Raw genomic sequence first — 26,970 nt, 5'->3', positions numbered from 1 at the left:
AAGAGCCAACTGTATTTTCGATCTGCAGTTGGGAATTGGTGTATGTGGATGGCTGACTAAGTTACATGCTGATTTTCAACTGTGTAGGGGGAAGGGGGGGAGTCGATGCCCCTGAGCCCCACATCATTCAAGGAACACCGTACTTAATGCTTACAATATGAAGAAAAACACTTCAAATCAATAATCTCAACACCTCAAAAAATACAAATAGCAAAATACAACTAAAGCAAAATAGAATAAAGATCAGGAGAAAAATTAGTGAAATTAAAAACAGAGTAAGAACAGGGAAAAACCAATGCTATAAAGTTCTCGTTCTTCAACTGACCAATAAAATTGATAAATGTCTAAGACAACATATTTCCAAAATGAGGAATAAAATGAGATATCTAAGTACAGATCCTCCTGACATTAAAAAGATAATAAAAGATTACTTCAGCCCTGATCAGCATGGCTGAGTGGGTTAGGCATTGTCCTGTAAAGTGAAAGGTCACTGGTTTGATTCCCTGTCAGGGCACACGTCTCAGTTGGGGGACAGGTTCCTGGTTGGGGATGTATGAGAGGCAACTGACAGATGTGTCTTTCACACATCTGTTTGTTTCCCTTTCTTTCTTCCTCCCCTTCTCTGAAAATAAATAAACCTTAAAAAAAATTACTTCAAATAGGGCTGCAAACAAAATAGAAAATTTAGATGAAATGTAACAATTCATTGAAAAGGACAAACTATCCAATATCCAACATGAAATATATATTCCCAATACTTCCATACTTACCAAAACCAGACAGTGAGTTAAACTATGCCCCCCAAAACTATCATCATCATTTAGTCAAGAAATTAGTAGAAAACTTCAACAAAATATAATAAAATGGAATGCTTTAATATGGTATATTAATGTGCTATATAAAAAGAATTATACTCCACAACCAAGTGAGGTTTATTGCAAGAATGCAAGGCTGGTTCAATATTCAAAACTCACTGCAATACTATAATATCAATAGGCTAAAGAAAAAAATCAGATCATCAACCATTGATGAAAATAAACCATTTGTCAGAATCCAATACTTATTCATAATAACAAAAAAAATTTCAGCAAATTAAGAATAGAGAGGAACTTTCTAAACTTGGTAAGAAAACTATGAAAATGACTTACAACTATTATCTTACTTAATGATGAAAAACTGAACATTCCCTCCTAGTATCAGGAACCAGTCAAGAATGTCCCTTCTTACTATATTACTATTCAACTTCACACTGGAAGGCCTAGCTAGTGCAATAAGACAAGAAAAGGAAACAACAGGTATATAAATTGGAAAGGAAGAAATAAAACTGTATTTGCAGCTGACATTTCTAGGCAGAAAATCCCAAAGGTTCTATCCAAAGAAATGGCTAATAATAAGTGAGTTCAGCAAGGTTGCAGGATACCAAAACACCCCAAAAACAATTACACTTCTGTGTACTGCCAAAGAGCATGTGGACAATAAAAATTGAAAATCAATGACACTTACTATCACTCAAAAACAAAAGCCCAGATATCCTAACAGAAATTTTCAGAACTTGGATATTGAAGATTATAAAATGCTAACAAAATAAATCGAGGATGACTTAAATAAATGTAGTCATATCATGTACTTGTTCATGATGCCAATTCTCAAACTGACCTACAGTGTGAAATAAATTTCTATAAAATGAGATTAAGATGTTTTTGGTAAGAATAGACGATCTTAAGATTTATATGAAAAGTTAAAGGAATTAGGAAAGCTAAGTCAATTTTAAATAACATAGAGAGGAATTACTTTACTCAATTTTAAGATTTCCAGTCTAGCTACAGAAATAAAAGAAATTGGGATTAAGAAAGTTTTAGGTTTTAAAACCTACAAAGAGAATAGTGTTTTAAAAGTCAAAGCCTTAATAATCTTAACTGGTACAATAAAATATGCCCATTTATACATGTATCCTTATTATCTTAAATACCCACCCTCAACTGTCTCTCTTAACATTGGATAGCCATGAACGTGTACAAAATACATAAAGGATCAAGGCCCTCTGCCCCTAAAACAAAATTATTCTTGCCCCAAGTAAACTAGGTAATCCATGACAAAGTGCCACAGGCTTAACAGAGAAGTCTCATTGCATTTCGTTTCTAAGTCTCCTAGTTCTTTAAAAAAAAAAAAAGTTCCTGAGATACACGGCTCTGCAAACTAAGTAAAAAACTGGAGGGGAAGGTTCTCCTTGGTGCACAGTAAGGCTGATCACTCCCTTATAGGTGAATTCTCAGATGCAGAATAAGGCTCTAGGCTGTGTCAGTTTCTAAAATGTGTCTTCCTGTGACAAGTGATGATGAACATAAGGTTTTCTCACAGCAAAGTTTCTTGTGGGGTTTCTCTTTGGTATGTACTATCAGATGCCGTGGTAGATGTTTTCTCCGGCAAAAGATTTCTCTCAGTGTTTACATTCAAAAAGTCTTTCCCTAACAGGAGTTCTCGGAGAGTGAGTGCAGTCTGCCCACTTGTGAAGGGTCTTCCCACTTCTGTTACATTGACAGGGTTTCTGCCAGAATGCATCCTTTGATGCTGACTGAGGGATGAGCTACGACTGAAGGCCTTTCCACATTCACTGCACTTGTAGGGCTTCTCTCCAGTGTGGATGATGGCATGTCGAATGAGGTTAGTGCTCCAGCAGAAGGATTTCCCGCACTCCATGCACTCATAGGGCTTCTCTCCACTGTGAATCCGCTGGTGCCGTGTGAGGCCTGACCTGCGGTTAAAGGCTTTCCCACACTCACTGCACTCATAGGGCTTCTCTCCAGTGTGGATGCTGAAGTGTCGTATAAGGTCTTTCCTAGTGCTGAAGGCTTTCCCACATTCTTTACACTCAAAAGGTTTCTCTCCAGAGTGGGCCCTCTTATGCAAGATAAAAGTGGAGCAGTGGGTGAAGGCCCTACCACATTCCATGCACACAAAGGGCTTCTCTCCAGTGTGGATGCGCTGGTGCCTCTTGAGGTATGACCTGTGGTTGAAGGCCTTTCCACACTCCAGGCACTCAAAGGGCTTCTCCCCAGTATGGATGACATAGTGGTGAATGAGGGCTGCACTCTCACAGAAGGCCTTCCCACACTCACTGCACTCATAGGGCTTCTCCCCTGTGTGAGTCTGCTGGTGCCACATGAGGTATGACCTGTGTTTGAAGACCTTGCCACACTCGAAGCACTCATAGGGATTCTCACCACTGTGGATGATGTGATGCCGAAGAAATCCTGGCCTGTGTCGAAATACTTGACCACATTCTTTGCAGACAAAGGATTTTTCTCCAGTGTGTCTTCTCTTATGTAAGACAAAATTGGAGCGATGGGTGAAGGCCTTTCCACATTCAGTGCACTTATAGGGCTTCTCTCCACTGTGAATCCGCTGGTGTTGGGTAAGGTACGACTTCCGGTTGAAGGCCTTCCCACACTCCAGGCACTCATAGGGCCTCTCCCCTGTGTGGATCATGTGGTGCTGAAGGAGGTGCGTGCTCTTAATAAATGTTTTCCCACACTCTGTGCATTCATAGGGCTTCACTCCAGAGTGAATCTTTTCATGTCCAGCAAGAAGATGTTTCTTGTTAAACACTTTCCCACATTCATTACATTTAAAGGTATTTTCTTCTTCCTGAACCATGGGATGTTTATCAAATTCATGTGAGTCATGGTCAAGGAGAGCACCTCCCGAAGGAACTGGCTCCTGCACACTCCCTGAATGCACACTGCTAACTGACCCTAGGCCTCCATGTTCAAGGCTCCCTGGGACCTTCTCCCTCGGGGGGTCTATCCCTGCTCTCAAGTATCCTTCCTGCATAGATACTTCTGATGGTCCATCCCGATCATTGGTCTGGTCCACTTGGGAGTCCCCTGCAACTTTTTGTGTTAGTTGTTCCTGGAGTGAGAATCTCTCAGGTGGGGTAGGCTCACAGGTGGTAGGTTCTGTGGTCCTGAGTTTTATTTTGTCACCTGAAAGAAATCCAATACACAAAAATTATGTGTTAGTAATGCCAACACAGAAGAAACAAAATCAGCATTACACTGTATGCTGTGTTTTGCTACCTCTGAATCCCAAGATTGCAATCTCTTTTTCTCCTGGTTCTTGGACTGTTGACAGCCAGGGCAGTGGCTGGGTGACAGAGCAGAGTATCTGGAGTGCGCACAATGCCACAATTCCAGACTGGGCATAACTGTCCACAATAACGAGTCTGTGTGTTCTGAGTTTCCTCTGGGCAAGTGCAGCCCACGTTGCTACATGAAAACTTGGGAAGGATATCTAATGCAGCCCAGATTGAAGACAGGAAGTATATAATGCAAAGTTAATTCCCTCAAAGGGAAGTGTAATCTTTTTCCCAACTCCAAGGAAGTAACCTTTAAATTCTGGGTATTTCCAGAATGACAGACATGTCTAGGTTCTTCATGGAGGGCCCCAGTAAACACACCTGATAGTTTATGACAACAGATAACTCATTATGGGCCCCTACACAGTTTATGGTAAGGAGATGACTCTGAGTAAGGTCTGGTCATATCAGAAAGACCAACCATGTAATTAAAAAGGTGGGGCTTTGAGCCACAGGTATTAGTGGAACTTCTGGAAAGAAGGGCTAGAGACTGAGTCCCACTAGTGAAGAGTCAGTGAAATGAAGTCTCAAGGAAAATCTGGACACTGAGGCTCTGGGGAGCTTCCTGGGTGTGTGATGCTGCATGCTCATACTTCTACATGTCAATGCCAGGGGGAGATAAGTTGCTGAGAATATAGAACCTTCATGTTTGGAACACTTCTAGCCCTACATTCCACATCTCTTCTAATATGGATCTTTTATCCATAATAAACATGATAGTGAGCATAGGGGGTTTTAGGGAGTTTTCTGAATCTTTCTAGCAAAAAATTGAACCTGAGGGTGATTTGGGGAAATCCCTGAACTTGAAGTTAGTGTCAGAAGGTCTGGGAAGTCTTGGATTCTTTCACCTTCAACTTTAGTTTGGCTAACACTGTGCAGGAAAAATCAGGGCTTTCCAATGTACCCATAATGTGAGTCCCACTGGCACATAAGGGCTACCACAAAGAGAAAGGGGTAAGGGCACAGCAGCCATGGGAGATAGAAGGTACAAGGGCACTGAGAGAGTGAGAGGGCAGTGCAGAGGAGAATCCGGGGTGGATAGATGGGGACAGTAAGGACTGCTAGGACAGGGCTCATAAGGTGAGCAGGACTGGGGTGAACATATTGAGTCTGGTATACCTAAGGAACGGTTTGGTGAAGATTGGAAAAATACACACAATCTACACGGAGAAAATAACATTAAAGGCAAGATCAGCCCTGGTCTGGTAGCTCAATTGATGAGAGATTCATCCTGAAATGCCGAGGTTGTGGGTTGGATCCTCAGCCAGAGCACACGTAAGAATCAACCAGTAAGTACATAAATGAGTGGAACAACAAATTGATGTCCCTTTCTTTCCCTCTCTCCTTCTCTAAAATCAATTAATCAATCAAGATGAAGTTCATCTGTGAAGGATTTAAGACTAAAAAACCAACAATTCTACCCAAGTGAATATATAAATTCAATACAATTCCCTGTAAAGTGCCAAATGGTTACCATGGAACATGACAGTCTGACTGTGGACCTGCATGAACAACCAGAGGGGAGAAAAAGGAGTATAATGAGAAGCACTTTACCAGATACCACCAGATTTTAAGGCCTGGCAGTACTGGCACAGAGAACAAATAGGCACTGGAAGAAGAACAGAGAGCTCAGGAAGTACACACACATACAGTGAGCTGGTGGACGTCAGGAGGCAGAGTAGCTTGGTGGTAAAGCATAGAATATAGAGTAAATGGAGCTGGAAAAACTGGTGATGTGGAGGAATGACCTGTCTCATACTGTACCCAAATGCTGCCTCAGATCAAAGAGTTAAATGTCAAACACCAAATTTTAAAACTTAAAATAAACAAGAATATCTTCTAATGTTGGGGGTAAAGCAAGATTTTTATACAAGACAAAAAAATCATTAATCATGTAAGGAATGTCATTATATTAGACTACACTAAAATAAAGATCCTCTATTCAACAAAGTAACTTTAAAGACAGTGAAAAGACAAGATTACAAAACAGAAAACTCTACTGTAACATCTATAACTAATAAAACTATCTGAATATACAAAGAATCCCTACAAATCAAAAAGCAAACAAGTTAATAGAAAAACATGCATCTGTCATGAAAAGGACACTTCAAAGATGAAAATACAAGTTGGCCAACAATCATATGATCAGGTGCTAAAGAAAGTGAGACACAATTGTGTGTCCACTTGATAAGCAAAAATTGAGGTGCCTCAGAAGAGCAAACACAGGACAGTACATGACCAAGGGAATAGCACTTCTCTTGGGAGAAGTGTAGACTAATCTAGGCTTCTTAGAAAACAATGTCATGTAGAAGCTTGAAGTCTGCATAGCCTATCATCCAACTACCTCAAACCAAGAAAAAGCAGACTCCCAGGGCAAGGCAACCAGGGCAAGATGCCTAGTCCACACAAATGTTCCAGGCAGCACTATGAGTGAAAAGATGTAAAGACATGAAATGCCCCAGAGAGTGGATGAATAAAATGTGAGACAGGAACAATTTTAATTTATTTTCTTCAACTGTGAGGACCTTGAGCATATTTTTATGTTGAACAGAGAAAGGATGAAGTTACACACAAAAAAAGCACATTAAGTGAAGAATACAAGTGAAGGGAGAATTTCCTCATAAAGCTGTGGTGCAGACCCTGGTTCAGGCACCAGCTATGGTAGGGGAAGACCTCTTCACCAGTGAAAGGAGATGCCACAGACAGAAGAGTCCATGAGAGTCTGCGAGAGTTTGCATGTGTGTGGAAGGGTGAGGAACAAGCGATGGAAGGAAGCAGACCTACCTTCCACAGGAAACCTGGCTGACTTGTTAGTGGCCCTTGGCTGAGACAGCTGTGGCTGGGGAAGGGATCACTGTCTGGGACAACAAGGGGGCTGCTCATATAGGACACAGAGCTGACTCGAGGCACAAGCTAACATACAGAGCAGTTAGGAGACAGTTAGTATCCTCCCCTACCTAGGGGGAAAAGATTTGGACAGCTTGAGCTGCATGTGTGGGGACGGATTCAGAAGATGGAAGTGATGGGAAGGGGTAACGTGTGTGGGGATGGCTGGGTGCAGGGACTGATGACAGAGGGGTCGAGTCCTTCTCTGCAGTTGCATCCAGTCTAAGTTGCTTCAATGACAGGCCCATTTGCTAACACTGGGGCAGTGGGAGGAGTGAGTAACATGGGGTCCTTGCCAGGCATGCTGACTTTTGGGGCCTTTGAGACTTTCAAGTGGAGATGTGGGACTGAGGAGAAGGCAGAAGGCTGGGAAAAGATTCTGAGGGGCTGCCAACACTCACAGGCTGGCCAAGCAGCCCAAGGGAGCAAGAGAGGGACAAAAAAGACTCTGTAGAGCACCCATCTCCACATGGGATGCCCCAGTGCCCTCTGCAGCTCACATGTGGAACAGAGATCAATGTCACCTTTTGGCTTCAACACACAGGAGGCATAGGAACAAGGGGGTGCTTGTGTTTCTGATGGATACTTAGGAATGGATGGATGGAGAAGGTGGGACGATGGCAGGCAGAGCACAGCTGGAGAGAGCAACCGCACAGGAAGAATGGCCCTTTTCCTCAGAGTGAGACGCATTGCTTGTTATGATAAAACACGAGTAATGCCCATATCTTGCTGTTCACGAGACACTCACGATGGCTCAGACACTGTGCTAAGCAGTTTTATGTATTAAAGCAGTACGTCATCACATCCCCAGACAACCCGATGACAAAGACCCATTACTACTAGCATCTTCCAGCAACAGGCCAGGTGTAGCAGGCTACACTCACCAAACCCTCTGCTCTTAGATGGTACACATGGCTTCGGCACACTTTCCAGCCCCACACACCCAGGGATGCCCAGGTGCCTCACTCTGTGTGGGAGCAGGCGTGACACCCTCCCTTCCTCTCTCCATTCTCCTCTGCCATCTGCAGGATGTCAGGACAACCTGAAAGCCACAGGCTGACGACAGAACAGACATGGGTCCCTGAATAACTGTGTGGTTCAGAGCTCTGAGAGGACCCCCTGGTCCCTGCTGTGACCAAGAAAAAGAGCTTCCATATGCCGAACGTTGAGAATCTGGAGTCTGATCTGGAAGCTAGTTTTCACTTATACAAAGACATGAGATTGTGCAACTATGTTATGGCCACAGAGCTGGTGATCGGCAAGCCAGGGATTGATCCCACAGATCCTGGCTCATTCACCTCTATCTTCCACAAGGTCAAAGGGCCCATGGTCAAAGGCTCCATGGCGTCCACCAGACAGGCCACAACAAGAGTCTCCCCAGGGATCCATGGCCAGGGTCTTGTGAAGGTCTCCAGGCTTTCAGGTCTTCTGTTTGTCCCCATCTTGGTACCTACCTGGACAGGTGCTCTGGGAGAGGTCCTTCTTCACCATCCACAGCTCCTGCCCATGCTTCAACTGGTTGACCAGCTCAGGACTGGGAACAGGACACCCTGTTCATGGAGAAAGAAAGAGGGCATAAGGATTTTGGGGAAAGGAAATAAAACCTCTCCATCTAGTCTGGGCCTTGAGGACTGGACAAGACCTCAGAATGAAGCTGTTCCCATCTGCACAAACAAAAAATGACATGTGACCTGGAATCCTAAGACACAAACACCATCACTGGGATCCAAATGCTGTAGGCAGTAATGCTGGCTGTGTAGACAGCACTATTCAATTCCATCACATGAAGTTTCAAATCTGTTCCATTGTACTGGTGAGATCCTGGGAAACGCCCCCCTCCTTCCTGAAGGTGTTTTCTAATCAAGCCCAGTTAAGTGGGTCTCGACCACCTGTACCTACATCACAACTGCTGGAATGTGTGATTCACATGCAACTGATACCAAATCCCTGCAGCAAGGGACTAGATCTCGGGAGATGTGAAAACCTCCCCAGACGATTCTGGTATCAACAGAAGGTTGAAAAGCCCTGGTCTCCACCAGCTTGCAAAGGGCTAATGGTTTGAGGTAGGGAGGTGATTTGCACTGGCCACTCTGGGGAGAGAGCTTTATCCTCGGACGGCTGACTGAGGGGACCTGCCACTCTGCTTGTCCTGCAGCATCCTGGGACTTCTGTGAGGTGACTGCCTCAGGACCAAGGAGAAAGCAAAGACAAAGACACTGGGTCAGCACCCACCAAGCCAGGAGCCAGCCTCCCTCTGAGGTTCTTGTTAGGTAAAATAAAACAATAAAAAATCCCTTGCAGGGTGAAGACCGAGCTGGTCTGTCCCATGCAGCTGAGCACAGGTGCAGGGAAGAAGGCTCAGGGTGTTTACAGACAAGTTAGTAAGATGTATCACAACCCATAGAAGGCTCTGGCAGATGCCAAACTACAGCCCAAGTTCCAGCAGTTATCACAAAGTAAATGTTCACTCAAGTATGCTACATGCCCAGGCTCGGTGATGGGGCAGGGGTCAGGTGCATAAGACCTTCCTTTGGCTCTGTTAAGGGTTTTCTCCCTGCGACCTCAGGACCTTTGCATGTATTAGCCCTTCTACCCAGAAGGCTATTCTCAGCCTACCTCATTCATTCCTGCTGTAACGCTTTGTGTCTCAGCTCAAGCATCACTTCCTGAATTTTGCTGAACTGTGGCTCCTGGGACGATGTTCATCCTAATGTCCATATGGCATAACCATACACCAAGGACTGTGTCGAGCAGTGTAAATGCATCATGCCAGTTAAAATGGAAATAACTCTATGGAATAATATCAAACCAGGTGTGTGACTTCAGCGATTCCCATCTTTTTTTTACCTTAAGCAGAGTTTTGAAGGTGTGCGCCTTAGGCCGTCTGCAGTTTACAGCTGTAATGACCCAGGGCTCTGAGTTCCTAGTTGCCACTGTGTTTGGAAGAGACCAATTGTATCCGTGGTCCACACACCAAATCTCTGTGCTGGTGACCCAGGGGCAACTGGGATAACTGGGTACCTGACTACTGCACAGGAGCCTGTGCTTGAATGCAAGTAGGACTGCCTGAGCCAACCACACTTAAGATCAGCTGAGTCACCTCCTCCCGTTATGCAGAAGACTGACATACCTGGTGATGAGGAAACACAATGGTCCCCAGGAAGGGTAAGGGTGGGCATAGGTACTCACTGGCATTGTGGTGTGGGGTGCCCCCTCACAGATGCCATGGCACAGAAGAAGCTTAAACTGCTTCATGGGGAAATCTTGTCACTGTTGCCTGTCTTACTGCTGTTGCCATTTGTCCCCCAACCCAGTAAGGTATAATAGACCCATCCTTGAAAACTGGTGGTTCAACATATTACAAAAAAAATTTTTTTAAAAAATAGTATGGGTTATTTTGTTCTTATTCCCCCATAGGACACCAGAAGAGGTTTCTTACTTCATTTGACGTTATCCACCCGGGCTGATAGGCCTGGAACACGGGTGGAGGCCCAGCCCCGCTGAGGATACTGCAGATGCCCCAGAAACAGGGGCCACCATGCATGACAGAGGCCACCTGGGGCTGCCAGGAGCTTATCAAGGGAGCATTCAAATAAAAGAAAGAAAAATGATCAGGGTCACAGAGGTGACCCCCTGCCCAGTCCCCAAAAAGATTTTATTTAAGAGAAAAAAAAGGTGGGGGGGGAGATGGACAAAGGGACTATGAGTACTGCTGACTAGGGTCATCCAGGAAGAGGCTGCTGCCGCCTGCTGCCGCCTGCTGCCCCAGGCCCTTCCCAGCCAGCCCTTAAAAAAAACAAACAAAACAAAACAAAACATCAGGAGACAAACTAAAAACCCGGACTAAAAGTAGGGAAAAAAGGTGGGTGGGGGCTTTAAACCTCATCTACCAAGCAAATGCCAGATCTAGCAAACATTAAACTAGTTCTAGACTATTCACTGATTTAAAAACAGTAACAAAAAACAAACCCCTGGATATGGGGGTGGGGGGTGAAGAGGGAGGAATAAAAGGTAAATAAAACACAATACAGTATGTAACTAAATTAACACTGTCTATAACTTGACCCAGCTGGAAACCCAAAATTTATATTAAGTTTATATAATTTATATAACAAATATATATATGATAATTATGTACAGCATAAGTATTAAAAATTTGTATGCTAAAAGTGTTGTATTACAAAAACAAAACAGGGCACTGGTTGGCTTTTGTGCCTATGACATAGATTCTAAATTTAAAATTTACAAGCTTCATGAACTTAATACTAGGGCTCAAATCATAGTTATAGCTGGGGCACAATTTAAACATTGTACTCCTCAATCTTAAAAAGCAACTAAATAGGAAAAAAGGTACGCCTCACTTTTCAGCCTTGCATAAATTTCCCAGTTATAGTGCCCACTGCCCCAACACATCCCAATTTGAGCATGGATATTTGGACACAATACATCATTAAAATGAGGTTTTGGCACTTACACACTGGCTAGAAACATGAGAGCCCACAGACCCTACTATAAATAGTTAATAATGGTTCAATGTAAGCTGAAAAAGAGCATTTGGGGAGTAAAAACTATGTAAAACCAAATAAATAAAGGGGAGATTATGCTCACTGCCCTGTTTGACAGCCCAGCTGTGCCCAGGAAAAACGAAGGGCACCAGATGGTGAGTTGCTACAACTGGAATACTGTGGTCCTATCCACCAAGGTCCCCATTATGGATTGAATTGTGTCCCCCTAAATTTCACGTTAAGCCCTAACCCCCCCCCCCCATGTGATAGTATTTGGAGACAGGGCCTTTGAGGAGGTAGTTAAGGTTAAATGAGGTCATAGGGTGGGGCCCTAACCTGATAGGACTGGTGGCCCTAGAAGAGGGGGGGTTCTCTCCCAGCCACAGAGGGAAGGCCATGTGAGGACATAGCAGGATGGCAGCCAGCAGGACAGGTCATCAGAGGCAGCTCTGCTGGGACCGGGTCTGGGACTGCCACCCCCAAAACTGTGTGAACATAAATGTCTGTTGTTTAAGCCACACGGAAATGGCTGCCAGAGCTCACTAATGCAGTCCACAAACCCAATATTCAACATTAGTAAAATCAGTAACCACCCAATCAACAACCAGCAATTATTTTGTGCTTCTAGATTTGGCTGATAGATCCTGGTCAGCTCCTATTTCAACAGCAGCTCAGCCAGTCTTCTCCACGTCTAAAGAGAACAACCCTCCTTTCCCAGGCTACCCTGGGACAGCTCAACAGCTCTGCCATCGAGCCCAACCCTGGCAGACCAGACCTCCTTTACAGGGTTACACGGATGATGACCTTGCCCAAGGAAACTAGTTTTAGATAACAGTACTATTAAATGCTATTTAGGTCTTGTGGCAATATATTCCTCATTTATAAATTTTACTGCATCTCACAGATACTGAGACTTACAAACCAGTCCCCCTTAATTGGGGCTCCCTGAAGCAAAGGCTCTAAAATCGGTTCAAAATACCATCACCCCCATTAGTGGCCTCAGTGCCTCCCTCCTTCACTTCAGTCACCGACTGGCTCTTCTGCCTCCTGGAGTCTCTGTCACCTCTGAATGCTCTAGGTGGTCCAAGGGCTTTGATGGGAAAAGCCGCACCCTTTGGCCTCCTGCTATACACCTTCGTAACAATGACTACTGACACACCAAGCTTTCCTGAAGAGAAAGGCTCTCACAGACCCGCAGTAGTGAGTCTCCACACCCAGGGCCCATGATGATTCCTGTCACCAGCATGGCACAGCTCCTGAAGCCTCAGCACAGACACAGGGCAGAACCCAACCCAGCCCTCGGGTACGGTCTCCTGCAGGTGGTATGGCCTCCCCACTGCTTAGTCCCTGCCATTAAAATAAAAGGAGCATCTTTTGTTACTTATAACAAGGCCCATTTCTACCACAGCTGAATTCATGTTCATGTTCATGAGGTGATTTTTGGAAAGTTCCTAAGGACAGGGGCTAGATGCCAGAAGACATCTGGTCCCCTGCCAGAGGATGTCAGCTTCCACAGACAACCCTAATGAAGTGGTTTGGAGCAGTACCAGTTGGTAAACACACTGAAGTAAGGGGAGGATGGGAAGCCTGCCTCTCTTCCTTATGGCTGCGTCTGAGCTGCATCCTTCATAATAACCAGGTAACACTAAGTAAGGCACTTCCTGGCTTCTGAGAACTGTTCTTGAAAATTATTAAACGTGTGTAAATTTATAGTCAGCTGCTCAGGGTGAGTGACAATGGACTGTGACTGGCATCTGAAATGGGTGGGCAGGAGTCAGAAAAGCTACCTTATGAGACTGAGCCCCTACCTTTTAAATTTCAGGAACTTAATGTCAGAAGTATTAAATAAAAAAAGAGGTTTCTTCCTTTTTACACACACACACACACACACACCCCTCCTTTCAGCACACCTCACGACTTCACTGAGATGTGAAGACACCCCCTAAAATTTCAGATTGATTTTCTTGGCTAATGCTATATAAATGGGAAACTTAGCTATGGGTCTCCTTCAAGGACTTCTTATACTGTATCTATTTGTGTTCCTCCTTTTCGCTTGCAGAATAAAACGTTTCTCTGTATTCTTTAGGGCAACTTATGCCATACTTTGTAAAAATCTCCATTATTATCACCCCAAAGTTTCCTTAATAGGACGTGAAAACACCAGAGGACCAATTATTTAATCATTCCTTTAAAGAAATTTTCAGTTTTACAGTGTTCTGACATTTTAAGAGTCTTACCCTTACCCCTTGCAGGGCTAATACCTACCACAACTTACTGGACAGCACAACTTTCATATGCAAACAACCCAAAGCCATAACCTTCCTACATCCAGCTAGCATTTCCCCTGCTTGAGTGAACCAAGACCCAGCTTCCAGGAACAGCCCTTACTGCCCCAAAGCAGGCTGGAAATAACCCAATCAGCCAGCCCAGAGCTGTTAACCTGCCCCGTCTTCCCTTTCCCACAGAAACCCCCATAACTGCTCTGGGCCCTGCTTCCCCACAATCATAGCTTCCTCCAGACCAATACTGTGCTTACCCACGTGGCTCTGGGAGATGTGTTGTGTCCCCATCTCTCAAGAGCTGTGATCAATTCTCCTTTCAACAGCACTAACTTCTCTGTGTCACCTGTCACTAAGTCACCTCCATAAACTGAAATCCTTTAGGTACGAATTAACACGGTGGGGATGCTGTGGGAATTAAATGAGTGGAACGTGAACAGCGTTCAGAGGACCTGTGCTGACGGTTAGTTGCTTTCTTTTGTTTTCTTTTTGACAGATTATGCCCTGGCCAGGTAACTCAGTTCGTGCGAGTGTCATCCCGGTTGCTGGTTCGGTCCTTGGTCAAGGCATATGCAAGAATCAGTCAATGAATGCATGAATAAGTGGGACAACGAATCACTGTTTCTCTTACTTTTTCCCTTCCTCGTTCTCGCTTAAAAATAATCAATATATAAATGTTTTAAAGAAGACTTTATTTATTTTTAGAGAGAGAGGAAGGGAGAAAGAGAAGGAGAGAAATATTGATTGGCTGCCTCTCACACATCCAAAATTGAAGACCTGGCGCACAAGTCAGGCATGTGCCCTGACTAGGAATTGAACTTGTGACCTTTCAGAATTAATGATCAACCCACTGAGCCACACCAGCCAAGGATTAACTGCTTTTCTTAAAAGCAACCTACTTTTTCATTTTCTTAGATTTCTTCAAGGAAGGAATCTTGCATGGCTCTGGCAAATGGGAAACCCAGAGTCACTTCCTTTGATGGCAGATCACTGTGAAAATTCACCAATGAAATCAGAACAATGTTATTAAGTCCCAGTAAGCTCAAGCTACTCCACAGGGCTGCCAGCCTGAGGCTACTCTGTCTGTTGAAATGGGGAAAGTGAAGAAAGTGTGTTAAGATTCAGCAACAAACCCAAACTTGCCATCAAACAATTAGGGGGCAGGGCGGAGAGGACACAAAGACGTGGCCTCCTTAGGGTACTCTCAGGGCCAGATGTCCTGTGCCACAGGGTTGCCAGCCTAGCAGGACTATTTCACTGTAGAAAACTCTCTGCCAGGAGATGGGCAGGTATCAGTCCTGCCCACTATATCAAGGTGTATCCACATCCCAGATATAACCACCAGAAATATCTCCAGACAGTGCTGAGTTTGTCTGGGGAGCAGATCCTAGGGAGAAGAGTACTGGTAGAGAAGGGTATAAGTAGAATGAGGAGAGAGTAAGTGGGATGGGGGAGAGTTTCCACCAGGTCTGGGTCAGGACACAGCACTGAGGAGGTGGGGACTGTGAGAGGGGGTGGCTGCATGAAAGGCTGTAGTGCCAACACTTCCAGGCAGACAGACAGCAAGTGCACAGCAAGTGTGCCTTGGGATGACGAGCTGGAGCCAAGCTGGAGCGAAGAGCTTGGGGAAAGCATGTGAAGCAGGGCCAGACTGGGGACCCTTTATTTTAAAATGCTTCGTGGGGGAAGGAGGGAGGTGAGTGGAGGTGGAAGGGGGTGTAAGGGGGATAAATGGTAATGGGAAAAAATATAATTTTAAGAAAGGAAACTAAATTAAAAATTTTTTTCATTAGAAAATATTTAATCTATCAAGCTTTTCTAATTTTGCTTTACTTCTAATTGACAAAATATTCTTCTAGTTCTTCCAGTAAAAACAGGCATGCCCTGCCCCAAGCCCTGGATTCTCAGCCCTCCCTTCCCTCGAGCTGAGTGGTCCACGTGATTATCTTCCAGCACAGGACCACCTAGGCTGGTGTTTCTCAACCCTGGCACTCTTGACATTTGAGTTGGATGATTCTTTGTTGAGGGCGGCTGTCTTGTCCGTTGTAGGATGTAGTAGAATCTCTGGACTCTGCCCACTGGATGCCAGTACCACCCACAACCAGCAGTGACAACCAAAACTGGCCACTGACATTGCCAAATGTCTCTTGGGGGACAACACTGGCAACTGTTTAGAAGCACTGGGAACTTAAGGAAGTAAGAGACCATCATGAAGATATAAGAGCATAAAGAAGGCCCAAGACCAAGACCTGTGTTAAGAATAACACCTGGTGGCAAGAGGGCAAAAGCCTCCTGGGGACCTGCTTGACTCACCCTGGGAAGAACATCCCATCACTCAGAGCCCTGGCAACTGCCCTGTAGGGGACACTGGGGCCAACCAGACTCACCCAGTCAGATCCCTCTTTGGAATATAAGATTAGGAACCTCCAACAGAGGACAGTCTGTGCTGGGGGTGAGAAGTCCGGGGGAAAATGGGCTCAGCGGCTATTGCTGCCTCAAAGATGCCCCCGAGAGCCAGCAGCAAAGAATGAAAAACAACATAAAGAAGTAAAAAAGGAGGGGCAAAGAATCTGGGGGCCACAGAGAACAAGGACTGAGGTGGCCAAGCCTGTCACAAACTCCCTAAGCAGAAAAAGCCATTCTGAATAGCATAACATAAGTGGACCCAGAGACAGAAGCCAGGACAAGAGACCCAGAAGCCAGGGCAAAATCTGGTGGTTCCTAGTTCCTACACCAGTCCCGCAAGGGCCCTGGTGGGTTCTGCATAATGGAGTTGTGTACAAAACCAACCTCTGGGTCCTGCACAACACCACTTTTCCTTCCATCACTTTCTGGAATCAAAAGGGATACTATGTTTCCTGCCCAAGAAACACAGGGAGACTAGGCAAAAAGATGTGAATCTAGGAAGTGATTGACGCTGTGGGGAGGAGGAAAGAGGGCTCCTGAGACCTTCCTGACCACTGCGTCTGGAGCCAGAGGGTGGAATAAGGAAGTGGCAGGTGACCCCCACATGGCAGAGGTGGGGAGGACTCACCCAGAGACACTAGGAGCCTGCAGGTCTCCAGCATCACCTCCTGGTATAGAGTCCTCTGGGCTGGGTCCAGCTGCCCCCACTCCTCCTGGGTGAAGGTCACGGCCACATCACTGAAAGTCACAGACACCTGGAAAGTCAAACAGAGGGAGCTGAGTTAGCCTTGGGGCTGCAGAATTGGATCAGCCACTATCTCTGCGTCACAGTAAAGATGCAGATATCAAGGCCCAGAGCCGCAAGCACCTCTGAGGGCTGAGCTCTGTGCTGGGCTCAGGGGGAGGTGGACAATGCTTTGGACATAATACAACAGTGCAGGAGAAAAGCCTCTGCAGGAGCCATTGTTAACTGAGACAAGCTAATGGAAATGACACGTAGATTGTGAGAGATAGACAGCAAGGGCTGGAGGGATTCAGAAGAATGAAGAAATAATAATAATATCAGTAATGGTAATAACAGATGTGCCTGAGCCTCACTGATTCTGCAACTGCCTGCCCCATGCTGAGGGTTCCACTTCCTGGTTAAAGGGACTGAAACTCCCTAGTTCTGTCTCCTGTGGTTTCTATTCAAACTGTTTTTGATTTATTGATTTTAGAGAGGAAGTGGGGGGCGAGAGAAACACTGCCTGTTGTTCCACTTATTTATGCATTCACTGGTTGATTCTTGCACTTGCCCTGACCCAGAATTGAACCTGCAACCTTGGAGTATCGGGACTATGCTCTAACCAATTGAGCCACGTAGCCAGGGTCATTTACACCAACTTTTGCTGTGAAATCCGTTTCGGTCACCCCTAAAAATATATCTGTGAGCACGGACAGAGAAGCAGAGCTTCACCAGACTTCACAGGAGAAACACCTGAAGGGGCAGCACCTACCTGGGTAAGGTCCAGACCTGGGCCAGTGCCCCACACCCCATGGGTCTCCTGTCTCCCAGGGAGATTCCACAACAAATCATTAGCCTCTTTCCCTTCCTGAATCCTGAATGAACTTATCCCTGGGGCCAGGCCACTTCAGGACCAGGGAGCACAAACAGTGACCACGAGAAGAGCCTTGCCAATGTCTGTCCTGGCTGAAGTTGGTGACCCCCTGCACACAGGCTGCTACTGTGACAAGAGGAGCCTTGGACTGGTCAGTGACTGTTGCAGCTGAGGATGGGTGACACCCTGCACTGTCATCCTCCTAAACCTGCCTCAGCAGGTGCGGGAATCAGGGCCACCCCCCATCCAGGCCCTCCTTAAACAACCCATACACCTGGCCTTTGTCCGTGCACTTCTGCCTGGAAACCCCCAGGTCTACTCTGGCTCCTTCGTCCAAGGTCACCAGTTGGACAAACAGCTGACCCGGGGCGAGCCCCTGCAGGATGCAGTGGGGATTTGGGATTGACAATGGGAGCCCTAGACAAGGGATCACCCATTCTTAAAGCAACTCAGTGACCACCCGTCAGTGGCCCAACACCGTTTAGGACTGGGGACAAATTAAGTGACAACCCAGATCTACAGGCTTCGTCAAAGCCGGCGGGTGTCCCGGCTCCCAGCCCCTCAGCTCCGAAATCACGGCCAATCACCTGCACCTGGCGGGTCGGCGACGCCGCCATCGTGAGACCCTGGGGAGGCGAGCACAGGCGACCTCGGCTGACCGTTGCACTCCGGACCACAGTGTCCTCTGTGGACAGGGCGCGGCCCTCGGCGACGGCGGGGATGAAGGACGAGCGCACAGGCCCTGGGGAGGCCGCGGCCCGAAGGGCGGCCAGCGGAGTCACGGTCGGGACACACGCTCGGAGATGAGGTCGACCCGCCTCCCCTGCTCGGCAAGGGGAGCAGACGAAAGGCGCAAAGACAGGAGCCACTGGCGTCTGCCAGTCAGGGACACCCGAGACCTAACCGCAGGGGTAAATGGCGTCCACCGAGGAAAACCCAGAAGTCCCGCCCACGTACACGGGCCGCCGGAAAAGCCCCTGTTCCGGAGCGTCTTTGACCAATTCCCGCCTCAGACGCACGAAGCACAGCCTTCTGGGTAACGTAGTCCTCCACACCACTGTATCCAAGGCCGCGCGGAGGGTGTTACCCAGGAAGTCATTCTTCGCGTAAGAGGCACACTAGCTTAGGGAATTGAAAGGAAATCGAGGCCCTGGAGGCAGAGAAGTTCGCCCTCTTCAGGGAAAGTGTAAAGGCGCGGGGTTGGGGCCCGGGCTCGCCTGGGGACTTACCCACTCGTGTTACTCCCTTTCCAGATTTTGTTCAGGACAAAAAGTAGTTTAAAAACCTTCCTGAGGAGGACGCCGGAAGTCCCGCCCCCATACGTTGTTCACTCCTTTACTGAGCTCTAGTGGAACTTGTTTGGATCAGAACTTCCTTCATGGGATGCATGAATTTAGGAGCCACGCAGTTGGGCCGGAGTCACTCGAAGAATGAATTTACCATCCCCTGAGGTGGGGAGGTCCATGTGGAGGCGGCCTGGAGGAAAATTCAGGACTCCTGTCTCCAGCATGGTCAATTCTAGATGTCTGAATCCACAAAGTGTCATGTGAGCATGTCAACCTACGACAACATGGGGAGAGAGTTGGAGCCTGGATATCTAAATTTGGGAGTTATCGAAAACTTATTTCAATTCATGACTTTAGACAAGACTATCAAGGGGATGAGCGTAGACTGGAGACAATGGACAGAACATGAACCCTGGACTAACCCCCGCTCCCGTAAAGTGGCTGAAGACAAGAAACCAACAAACAAGTTAGGAATTCTAACATCCGCCCCAGAATATATTTAGTAATCTTAGAAGTCACCGTTGGTGGGTTCTTTTTCTTAAATAATCGTGGAGCGAAGAGAACGAGCCGCATCTTATGATTTAAAGATACATATGGATTGAGAAATGGAATCAGGGAGTGCAGAAAATGCCCTTAAGAGATTTTATTTTTATTTGATTTGATTTTATATTTTATTTCAAATTCTCAGCTGAGGGTATGCTTATTGATTTTTAGAGAGAGAACAAGGGAGAGAGAGACATTTATGGGAGAGAGAGACATTTATGTGAGAGAGAAACATTACCCCCCTCCTTATGTATATGCCCCAGTGGGGGAATGAACCCGCAACCCAATATGTGTCCTGACCAGGGATGGAACGCACAACCTTTTTGGTGTATGGGATGAAGCTGCACTCAAGTGAGTCACCTGACCAGGGCAAGAATTTATTTTTTTAACAATGATTAAAATAAAATAAAAAAAAAGAATTTATTTTTTTAAGATGTGAGAGATGTGTGTTGACAGAATGTTAACTAGGTCAAGAAATGAAGAGTACCAATCAGAGTTTTGTAAGAACTAGTAGAATATATATTTTACTAATATATATGTATGTGCATATGTGCACATATATGGGCATGTATATGCACGCATATATTTATGTCTAGTGTATATGTGAGAGATTTATTTCAAGGAATCATCTTATGTTTGTGGGCCTGGCAAGGTCAAATCCATAGGGTAGAGGGCAGGCTGGAAACAGTCAGAGCTAATGGTGCAGTCTGGAGGCTTAACTTACTGTTTCTCTTAAGGCCTTTCAACTGATTGGATAAAGCCCAACTATGTTGTCAAAATCAATTGCTTAAAGTCAACATTTCAGATGTTAAGCATATCTACAAAATACCCTCACAACAGCATCTAAGTTAGTGTTTGATCCAATAATTTTGTAGTGTGTAGCCTAGCCAAGTTTATACCTAACTCCACCCCTTGTCAACTTGGCACCCATACACAGATCCTTAAACCGTACTTCATCTCCAAAAATAAGATAATGAAAAAGATGTACTTCTGTTTAACCAGATAGAATCTGGCATTGATCCATTATTATGATGAATCATATTACATATGATGAGCATAGTATGATCCAGTTGGATCTATTAATCTAATGTTATTTCATATTGGACTGCAGTGATTGTACTTGTGGCTAACAAAGAAATTTGATTAGGGCTTTATATCTTTGAGAAAAGAAAAACAATTAAATACTATATAGCCACACATATTATGTATGAAAATCAGTCAGAACAACAGAACTTTCAGAGGTTAGGGGTTATTTTTCCACTTCATAGTCTATATAACTCCTCCCTATGCATTTCCTTCCATAAAGCTTGATGACTAACTACACCTGCTTTCCTTGCAGCTGCAGGGAAACAGCAAATAGTTTCTATTTCTTATCTTGCAGACTCTTTTCAGAAGTTTAAAGGGCCCTTCAGCTTGTAAGAACAATGTGGAAGGACATTTTTCATGTACTGGTATGAAAATGTCTGTACCAGATAATGTTAAGAAAAATGCCTAAAGTCTAAGACTAAATACATTATGTTACCTTTTGGCTAATAAAGGGGAAATTTTTAAAGGTACATTGTCTCTGCTTAAACAAAAGTCACTCCATTAGGTTACTTGTGAGTCAGGGAATAAGTAGGAATAAAACTTCCCACTACTTACCACAACATTTTGTTTTTGTGCCATATACATGCATTTCCCATTCAAAAAATTTTAATTTAAAAAATCATGGGCATCATCCCACAAAGCAAAAGGCTGCCAATTTAGTCCTTGGTCAGGGCACATTCCTGGCTTGTGGGTTCTGTCTGCTTGCAGGAAGTAATCGATAGGTGTTTCTCACATTGACATTTCTCTCCCTCTTTTTTTCCCTCCCTTCCCCTCTCTAAAAATAAATAAATGATATCTTAAGAAATCCTCCCCAAAATCAATTGCATTGCTTAAAAAAATACACATAATTTTCTAATTTCTAAATTTTTATTTATGACTTTTAGAGAAAGAAACATCAATTTGTTGTACCACTTATTGATGCATTCTTTGGTTGATTCTTGTATGCCCGCAACCCAGGACTGAACCCACAATCTTGGCGTATCAGGATGATGCTCTAACTAATTTGAATTATAAGACCAGGGTACCCTTAGACTATTCTGATTTCTGCTTTGACTGTTGACTCTCAGGTAACCACACCCACCTTGCCTTTGGCAGTTGAGTGCTGCCCTTGGCATCTGCCATCTTAGGATCCAATTACTCCTATTGCATTTAGGTTTTCCAATTCTCATGTCAGGTCTGGCTTACAGAGGAGAAGGATCATGGAGCTCTTCAAGTATGTTGGGGCTTTCCTCACAAATTTATGTCAAAGTATTCGTGAAGGGTACATCTTATGGAGTCACCTAGTGTGGGTAAGTAGGTCTTTTTTCAAATTGGGTTTATGGGGGTGACATTGGTTAATAAAATTATATAGGTTTCAAGTGTACGATTCTATAATACATCATCTGTATATTGTGTGTTCACCACCCCAAGTCAAGTGTCCTTCTATCAACATTTATTCTCTCTTTACCCTCTTCTACCACCCCTCATCCTCCATTTCCTTGGGTGATCACCATACTGTTGTCTGTGTCTATGAGGTTTTTTTTTCTTTGCTTAATCCCTTCACCTTTTTCACCTAGCCCTCTGTGAGTAGGTCTTAAGTGACAAATCCACTCTAACACTCAAATCCCCATAAGTTTTTGAATCCCTTCCTCTACATTAAACCACAGAAGGTTGAGTATTTCCAATGTGCTCACAGTGGGCCGTCTTTTGGTCTGTGGTTCAGCCAACCAAACAAACTGTTAGAGTCCTTTCTGACTCCTTGAGCTGCAACATTAGATGAAGAATCTCTGCTTTGTGAGCACATATCAATTGATTCAGCCTGATCCAACTTTATATTCTTTTCACCATTATCCCACATACTAATATATCTGTTCTCCAGAAAACCTGAGTAGTTCTTTTGGAGTTTAATGCACCTCCTCACGATCACACTTAGTACCTCACCTTTAGGGGCCTGCTGGGACCAGAGTCTAGTTACAGCTAAAATCAAGGTGGGGTTTGAGGAGTGGGTCCTAAGGAGGATCAGCATTGTCTTGCTTGGCAACTGCCTCAGGGCACTGGAATGCTATTACTGTTTCCTCAGGCAATGCAGTGTTAACTCCCTCAGGTGTGGAAAGGCAGATACCAATGGGCGTGGAAGGGTGGCTTCCACTGTGGGAAGAGAGACCTTGACCACTGGCCAAAAAAAAAAAAAAAAGATTCATCACCGTATAGGGCTTCAGCCCTGGCTGGGTAGCTCAGCTGGTTAGAGAATCATCCTGATACACCAAGGTTGTGGGTTTGATCTCTGGTTAGAGCACATATGAGAAGCAACCAGTGAATGCATAAATAACTGGAACTACAAATCAATGTTTCTGTCTGCCTGTCTCTCTCTCCCCTGAGATTCAAGGGCCCCTGAGATTCTTTTGCTGAAACTTTTTTCCTGAGCCCACTTTTTAATTTTTTTTTAATTTTATGGTTTTATTAACACAAATACAATGTGTACACAAACTGTCTATTCATTTTCACACTTGATCTTAGCCAAAAGGCCGAGAAGCAATGTCTATTCATTTTCTTTGCTGCACAGCCTGGCATTGGGATTGGTGACTCTGATGGCCAGCTGGTCTGCTCTTTCTACAATGGCTTTTTGGTTCTTTGAGGAGATGTTGTGAGCAATCCCAGCACAGTAAGATTTATTGCACATCAGCAGCACTTCAAGCTCCTTGGCAATGTGGACTGGGAGCTTCCAAAAGCCACTGGGCAGCATGTGGTTTGTTTTCTTGTCCCTGTCATAACCAAGGCTGGGCATTAAGATCTAGCCCTTGATCTTCTACGTACCCTATTGCTAGTGCCTCTGGGTTTCCACCAGTTCCACTTAATTTTGACTTATCAGTCTGACTGGTGCCAGATAAACTTCTTGGTCCTCTTTTTGACAATGTTGGGTTTCATGAGGTGTCTGAGGGCAGCCATGGTGCCAAGGAGGAGACAGCTGCCACCTCTGTAGGCAGTGTGCAGGAAGAGAGCCCATTCCTCCTTTGGCTCACTTCTTCTACCTCTTTGACTTTCTAAATAAGCTTTCTTTTATTTAAAAAAAACAACCAACACACATATATAGGGTCTCCATGTTCCCATTTTAATCAAGGTCTTCCCCTATCCCTATCTCAACTTACAGGATTTCACTCTTTCCAAGTGAAAAGTCATTGCTCTCACTTCAATAGGTGACACCCTGTGAAGCTGGTGTTGTAATTCAACCAATTACAGGATGAAGTTTTTTGTTTGATTTACAACAATTTCAGCCAATGTTCACTGGAGATAAGGGTCTCCTTTAGGGCACACATAGGAGCTCTTAGGTCATTTATTGGGTGTGTGAGCTGGGAGTTGGAATCCCTGAGCTCATGCTTCCTTTTACCTCTTTACCAACAACATGAGCAATCACCAAAGCTATTGTATTCCTTTGTTTGAAAGTATGTACACAGTCATTCAGCTTTTTGCTTGTTGAAAGTTGTTGATTAGATTGGGTTCATTAGGTCCAATGAAGATATTGTATCTCTATAAAAACAGTGCACACCGTAGACTATCTCTTTACTACTGGAAATCTCTTTACTACTGGAAGTAGAGCCAGTAGCATCTTTAAACCTTATCAGATTAAAGCTGCCCTCTTAGCCCAGCAGGCAGCCTTCACTCTTCTAAATCTTATCATATTAGAGAACCCATTCCAGAAAACCCAGAACCAATTTGGAAAACTCATCCTTAATATATACATTCAGTTAAAATTTAAGAAAATATGCAAAATTGAGTTCTGGCTGGTGTGGCTCAGTGGATTGAGTGCTGGCATGTGAATCAAAGGGTTTCCAGTTCAATTCCCAGTCAGGACACATTGCCTGGGTTGTAGGTCTGGTCCCCAATGGGGGGTGTGCGAGAGGCAACCACACATTGATACTTCTCCCCATCTCTTTTTCCCTCCCTTCCCCTCTCTCTAAAAAGAAATAAACAAATAAAATCTTTAACAGAAAGAAAATATACAAAATTAAGCAAGGAGTCATCATCTGATGGGACTCAATAAATACGATCATTCCTCAGTGTCCTCAGGGGATTGGTTCCAGGCCTCTCTGCAGATATCAAAATCTGAGGATGCTCAAATACCTTATTTAAAATAGTGAAGTATTTGCATATAACCAGTGCATATCCTCCTGTATGCTCTAAATGAACTCTAGATTACTTATTATACCTAGTTTAATGTAAATAGTTGTCATACTCTATTGTTTAGGGAATAATGACAACCTCATATACAGGGTCTGGTAGAAATAATGCCTGCTTGAGTGTGATGGTAGGTTACATGAATGTTTTGCACGAGATGGATAAGCAATTTGAACATTTCACCTAAAATATCATATGGTGTGCTTGAGTGTGATATTGTTTTTTTTTTTAAGATTTTATTTATTTGTTTTTAGAGAGGGAAGGGAGACAGAAAGAGAGAGAGAGAGAAACATCAATATGCAGTTGCTGGGGGCCATGGCCTGCAACCCAGGCACGTGCCCTGACTGGGAATCAAACCTGTGATGCTTTGGTTCACAGCCCGAGCTCAATCCACTGAGCTATGCCAGCCAGGGCTTGGTATTGTTATGTTACAGAATTATATGCTTATGATTTTGAAATTTAAAAAGGGGGCATTATTTGTGCCAGACTCTTGTATATTTTACTCCAGAACCTGATTTTACTTCATCATCTGATGAAACTCATAAAATATATGTGAAATGTATGAATGAATGACTGTTCATCTAGTTTACCTATTTTTCTGTTTGGTTGTATGTCTTTTTTTTAAGATTTTATTTATTTATTTCTAGAGAGGGAAGGGAGGGAGAGAGAGAGAGAGAGAGAGAGAGAGAGAGAGAGAGAGAGAGAGAGAGAGAGAGAGAGAGAGAGAGAGAGAGAGAGAGAGAGAGAGAGAGAAACATCAATGTGTGGTTGCTGGGGGTTATGGCCTGCAACCCAGGAATGTACCCTGGCTGGGAATCGAACCTGGGATACTTTGGTTCCCAGCCCGCGCTCAATCCACTGAGCTATGCCAGCCAGGGCTGGTTGTATGTCTTACTTTTAATTAATTTTAGGAGATTTTATATATACATTCCTAATACTGTTTACTTTTTTTTACACGGGTGATATATAGCACTGCAGAAAACTCAGAAAATTAAACAGTTCAAAAGTGAAGTGTGGTGGGAAGTATGCATTCTCTAGAAATGATGAGTTTGAGTTGCACATGGTAAACAAAATAAACACAAGAATTCTTTGGAATAAATGAGCTGGTCATGATAAAGCAGCTTGTCATTAGATTATTTTTTTAAAACACCAGTGTTTTGAAAATTATTGGCCATTATGCAAAGTAAATAATTTAAAATCTGCATCTTGTCCTGGGTCAGATCCATTTCTATTTTATTAGGAATTGGAAATTATAATGGAGGTTTTAAAAAATTTGTTATCCCCATGTTCCTTGATTCTGATATTCTAGCATTTCCCTTTATTATTTTTCTCACATGAGAAAAAGTTTCTCTGAATTTGATAACAATTCTGCGCTAACAATGTCAGTGTTGGATAGTTGATCATTTTCAGTTGCTAGAATATCAATTTTCTAGTCAACCTTAGAACTGCCCCTTATAATTATGATCCATTTCTACACTTATTTTTTCTTTCCCTGAACATTGCACTAGTTGGCTTTTTAGATTTCATATATGTATCCTCACCCGAAGATACGTTTATTGATTTTAGAGAGAGGAAGGGAGAGAGTGAGTGAGAGAGAAAGAGAGAAATAAAGAAACATTAATGTGAGAGAGGAGCACTGATCTGTTGCCTCCCATATGCACCACAATCAGAGATCAAACTCACAACTGTTTGGTGTACAGGACAACATGCCAATCAACTGAGCTACCCAGCGAAGACCTAAATTTTTAAAATTTTATTTTTCTACATAGAATAGTGAATTTATTCATGATAAACAACAAATGAAAGTTTCACATAAAGAACTTGCAAAGATGTGTAGGATAGACCTGCAATTTATGCATTATAAAAAATATTGGTATAAGATTTTAGAGCTGGAAAAACATTACAGATGCTTGAAGCCTCTCATTTGACATGGTGTAAATTATTAAATTTCTATTAATAAAAGAAAAGGAGTCCTATCTAGCCCTTCCTGGATTCTATCATTTCCTTCTAAGAAATGATGGAATTAGTAAAAGTGGGACATGAGGATCTCCACTAATGATTAATGAGAGGGGTTAGTCATATAAAACCAGCCTC

At 44.1% G+C, this 26,970-nt stretch overlaps 1 protein-coding gene and 1 pseudogene across 2 annotated transcripts; both read right to left on the bottom strand.

Annotated features, from left to right (window-relative positions):
- Positions 1 to 854: 854 nt before the first annotated feature.
- On the bottom strand, positions 855 to 18,751 carry LOC123826581 (zinc finger protein 264-like). Of its 2 annotated transcripts, none has more exons than XM_045850571.1 (4): positions 18,397 to 18,751; positions 16,840 to 16,966; positions 8,476 to 8,571; positions 855 to 3,983 (listed from the first exon to the last, which is right to left on the bottom strand). In XM_045850571.1, exons 1-4 carry the CDS (start codon positions 18,424 to 18,426, stop codon positions 2,353 to 2,355), a joined length of 1,884 nt encoding a protein of 627 aa, XP_045706527.1. In that variant the 5' UTR covers positions 18,427 to 18,751; the 3' UTR covers positions 855 to 2,352. The 2 variants fall into 2 exon arrangements, with proteins under 2 accessions (XP_045706527.1, XP_045706535.1); XM_045850579.1 differs by having other exon boundaries at positions 18,403 to 18,751.
- A 4,491-nt stretch (positions 18,752 to 23,242) lies between these two features.
- LOC123826767 lies at positions 23,243 to 23,697 on the bottom strand (annotated as a pseudogene).
- Positions 23,698 to 26,970: the final 3,273 nt, after the last annotated feature.

This window comes from Phyllostomus hastatus, unplaced genomic scaffold (assembly GCF_019186645.2).
Source record: "Phyllostomus hastatus isolate PE091 unplaced genomic scaffold, TTU_PhHast_1.1 phas_contig_133, whole genome shotgun sequence".
Classification (NCBI taxonomy): domain Eukaryota; kingdom Metazoa; phylum Chordata; class Mammalia; order Chiroptera; family Phyllostomidae; genus Phyllostomus; species Phyllostomus hastatus.
The sequence above is the reverse complement of the archived record's forward strand: the minus strand, read 5'-3'. Positions and strand labels throughout refer to the sequence as shown.

What these genes read in the sequence shown, in the direction of transcription:
- LOC123826581 (XM_045850571.1), bottom strand. Translation starts at nt 18,426, where the DNA reads ATGGCGGCGTCGCCGACCCGCCAGGTGCAG. An exon ending in CGCCGACCCGCCAGGTGCAG is followed by an intron (nt 16,967 to 18,396) that starts GTGATTGGCCGT and finishes TTGACTTTCCAG; the next exon opens with GTGTCTGTGACTTTCAGTGA. An exon ending in CTCCCAGAGCACCTGTCCAG is followed by an intron (nt 3,984 to 8,475) that starts GTAGGTACCAAG and finishes GATTTCTTTCAG; the next exon opens with GTGACAAAATAAAACTCAGG.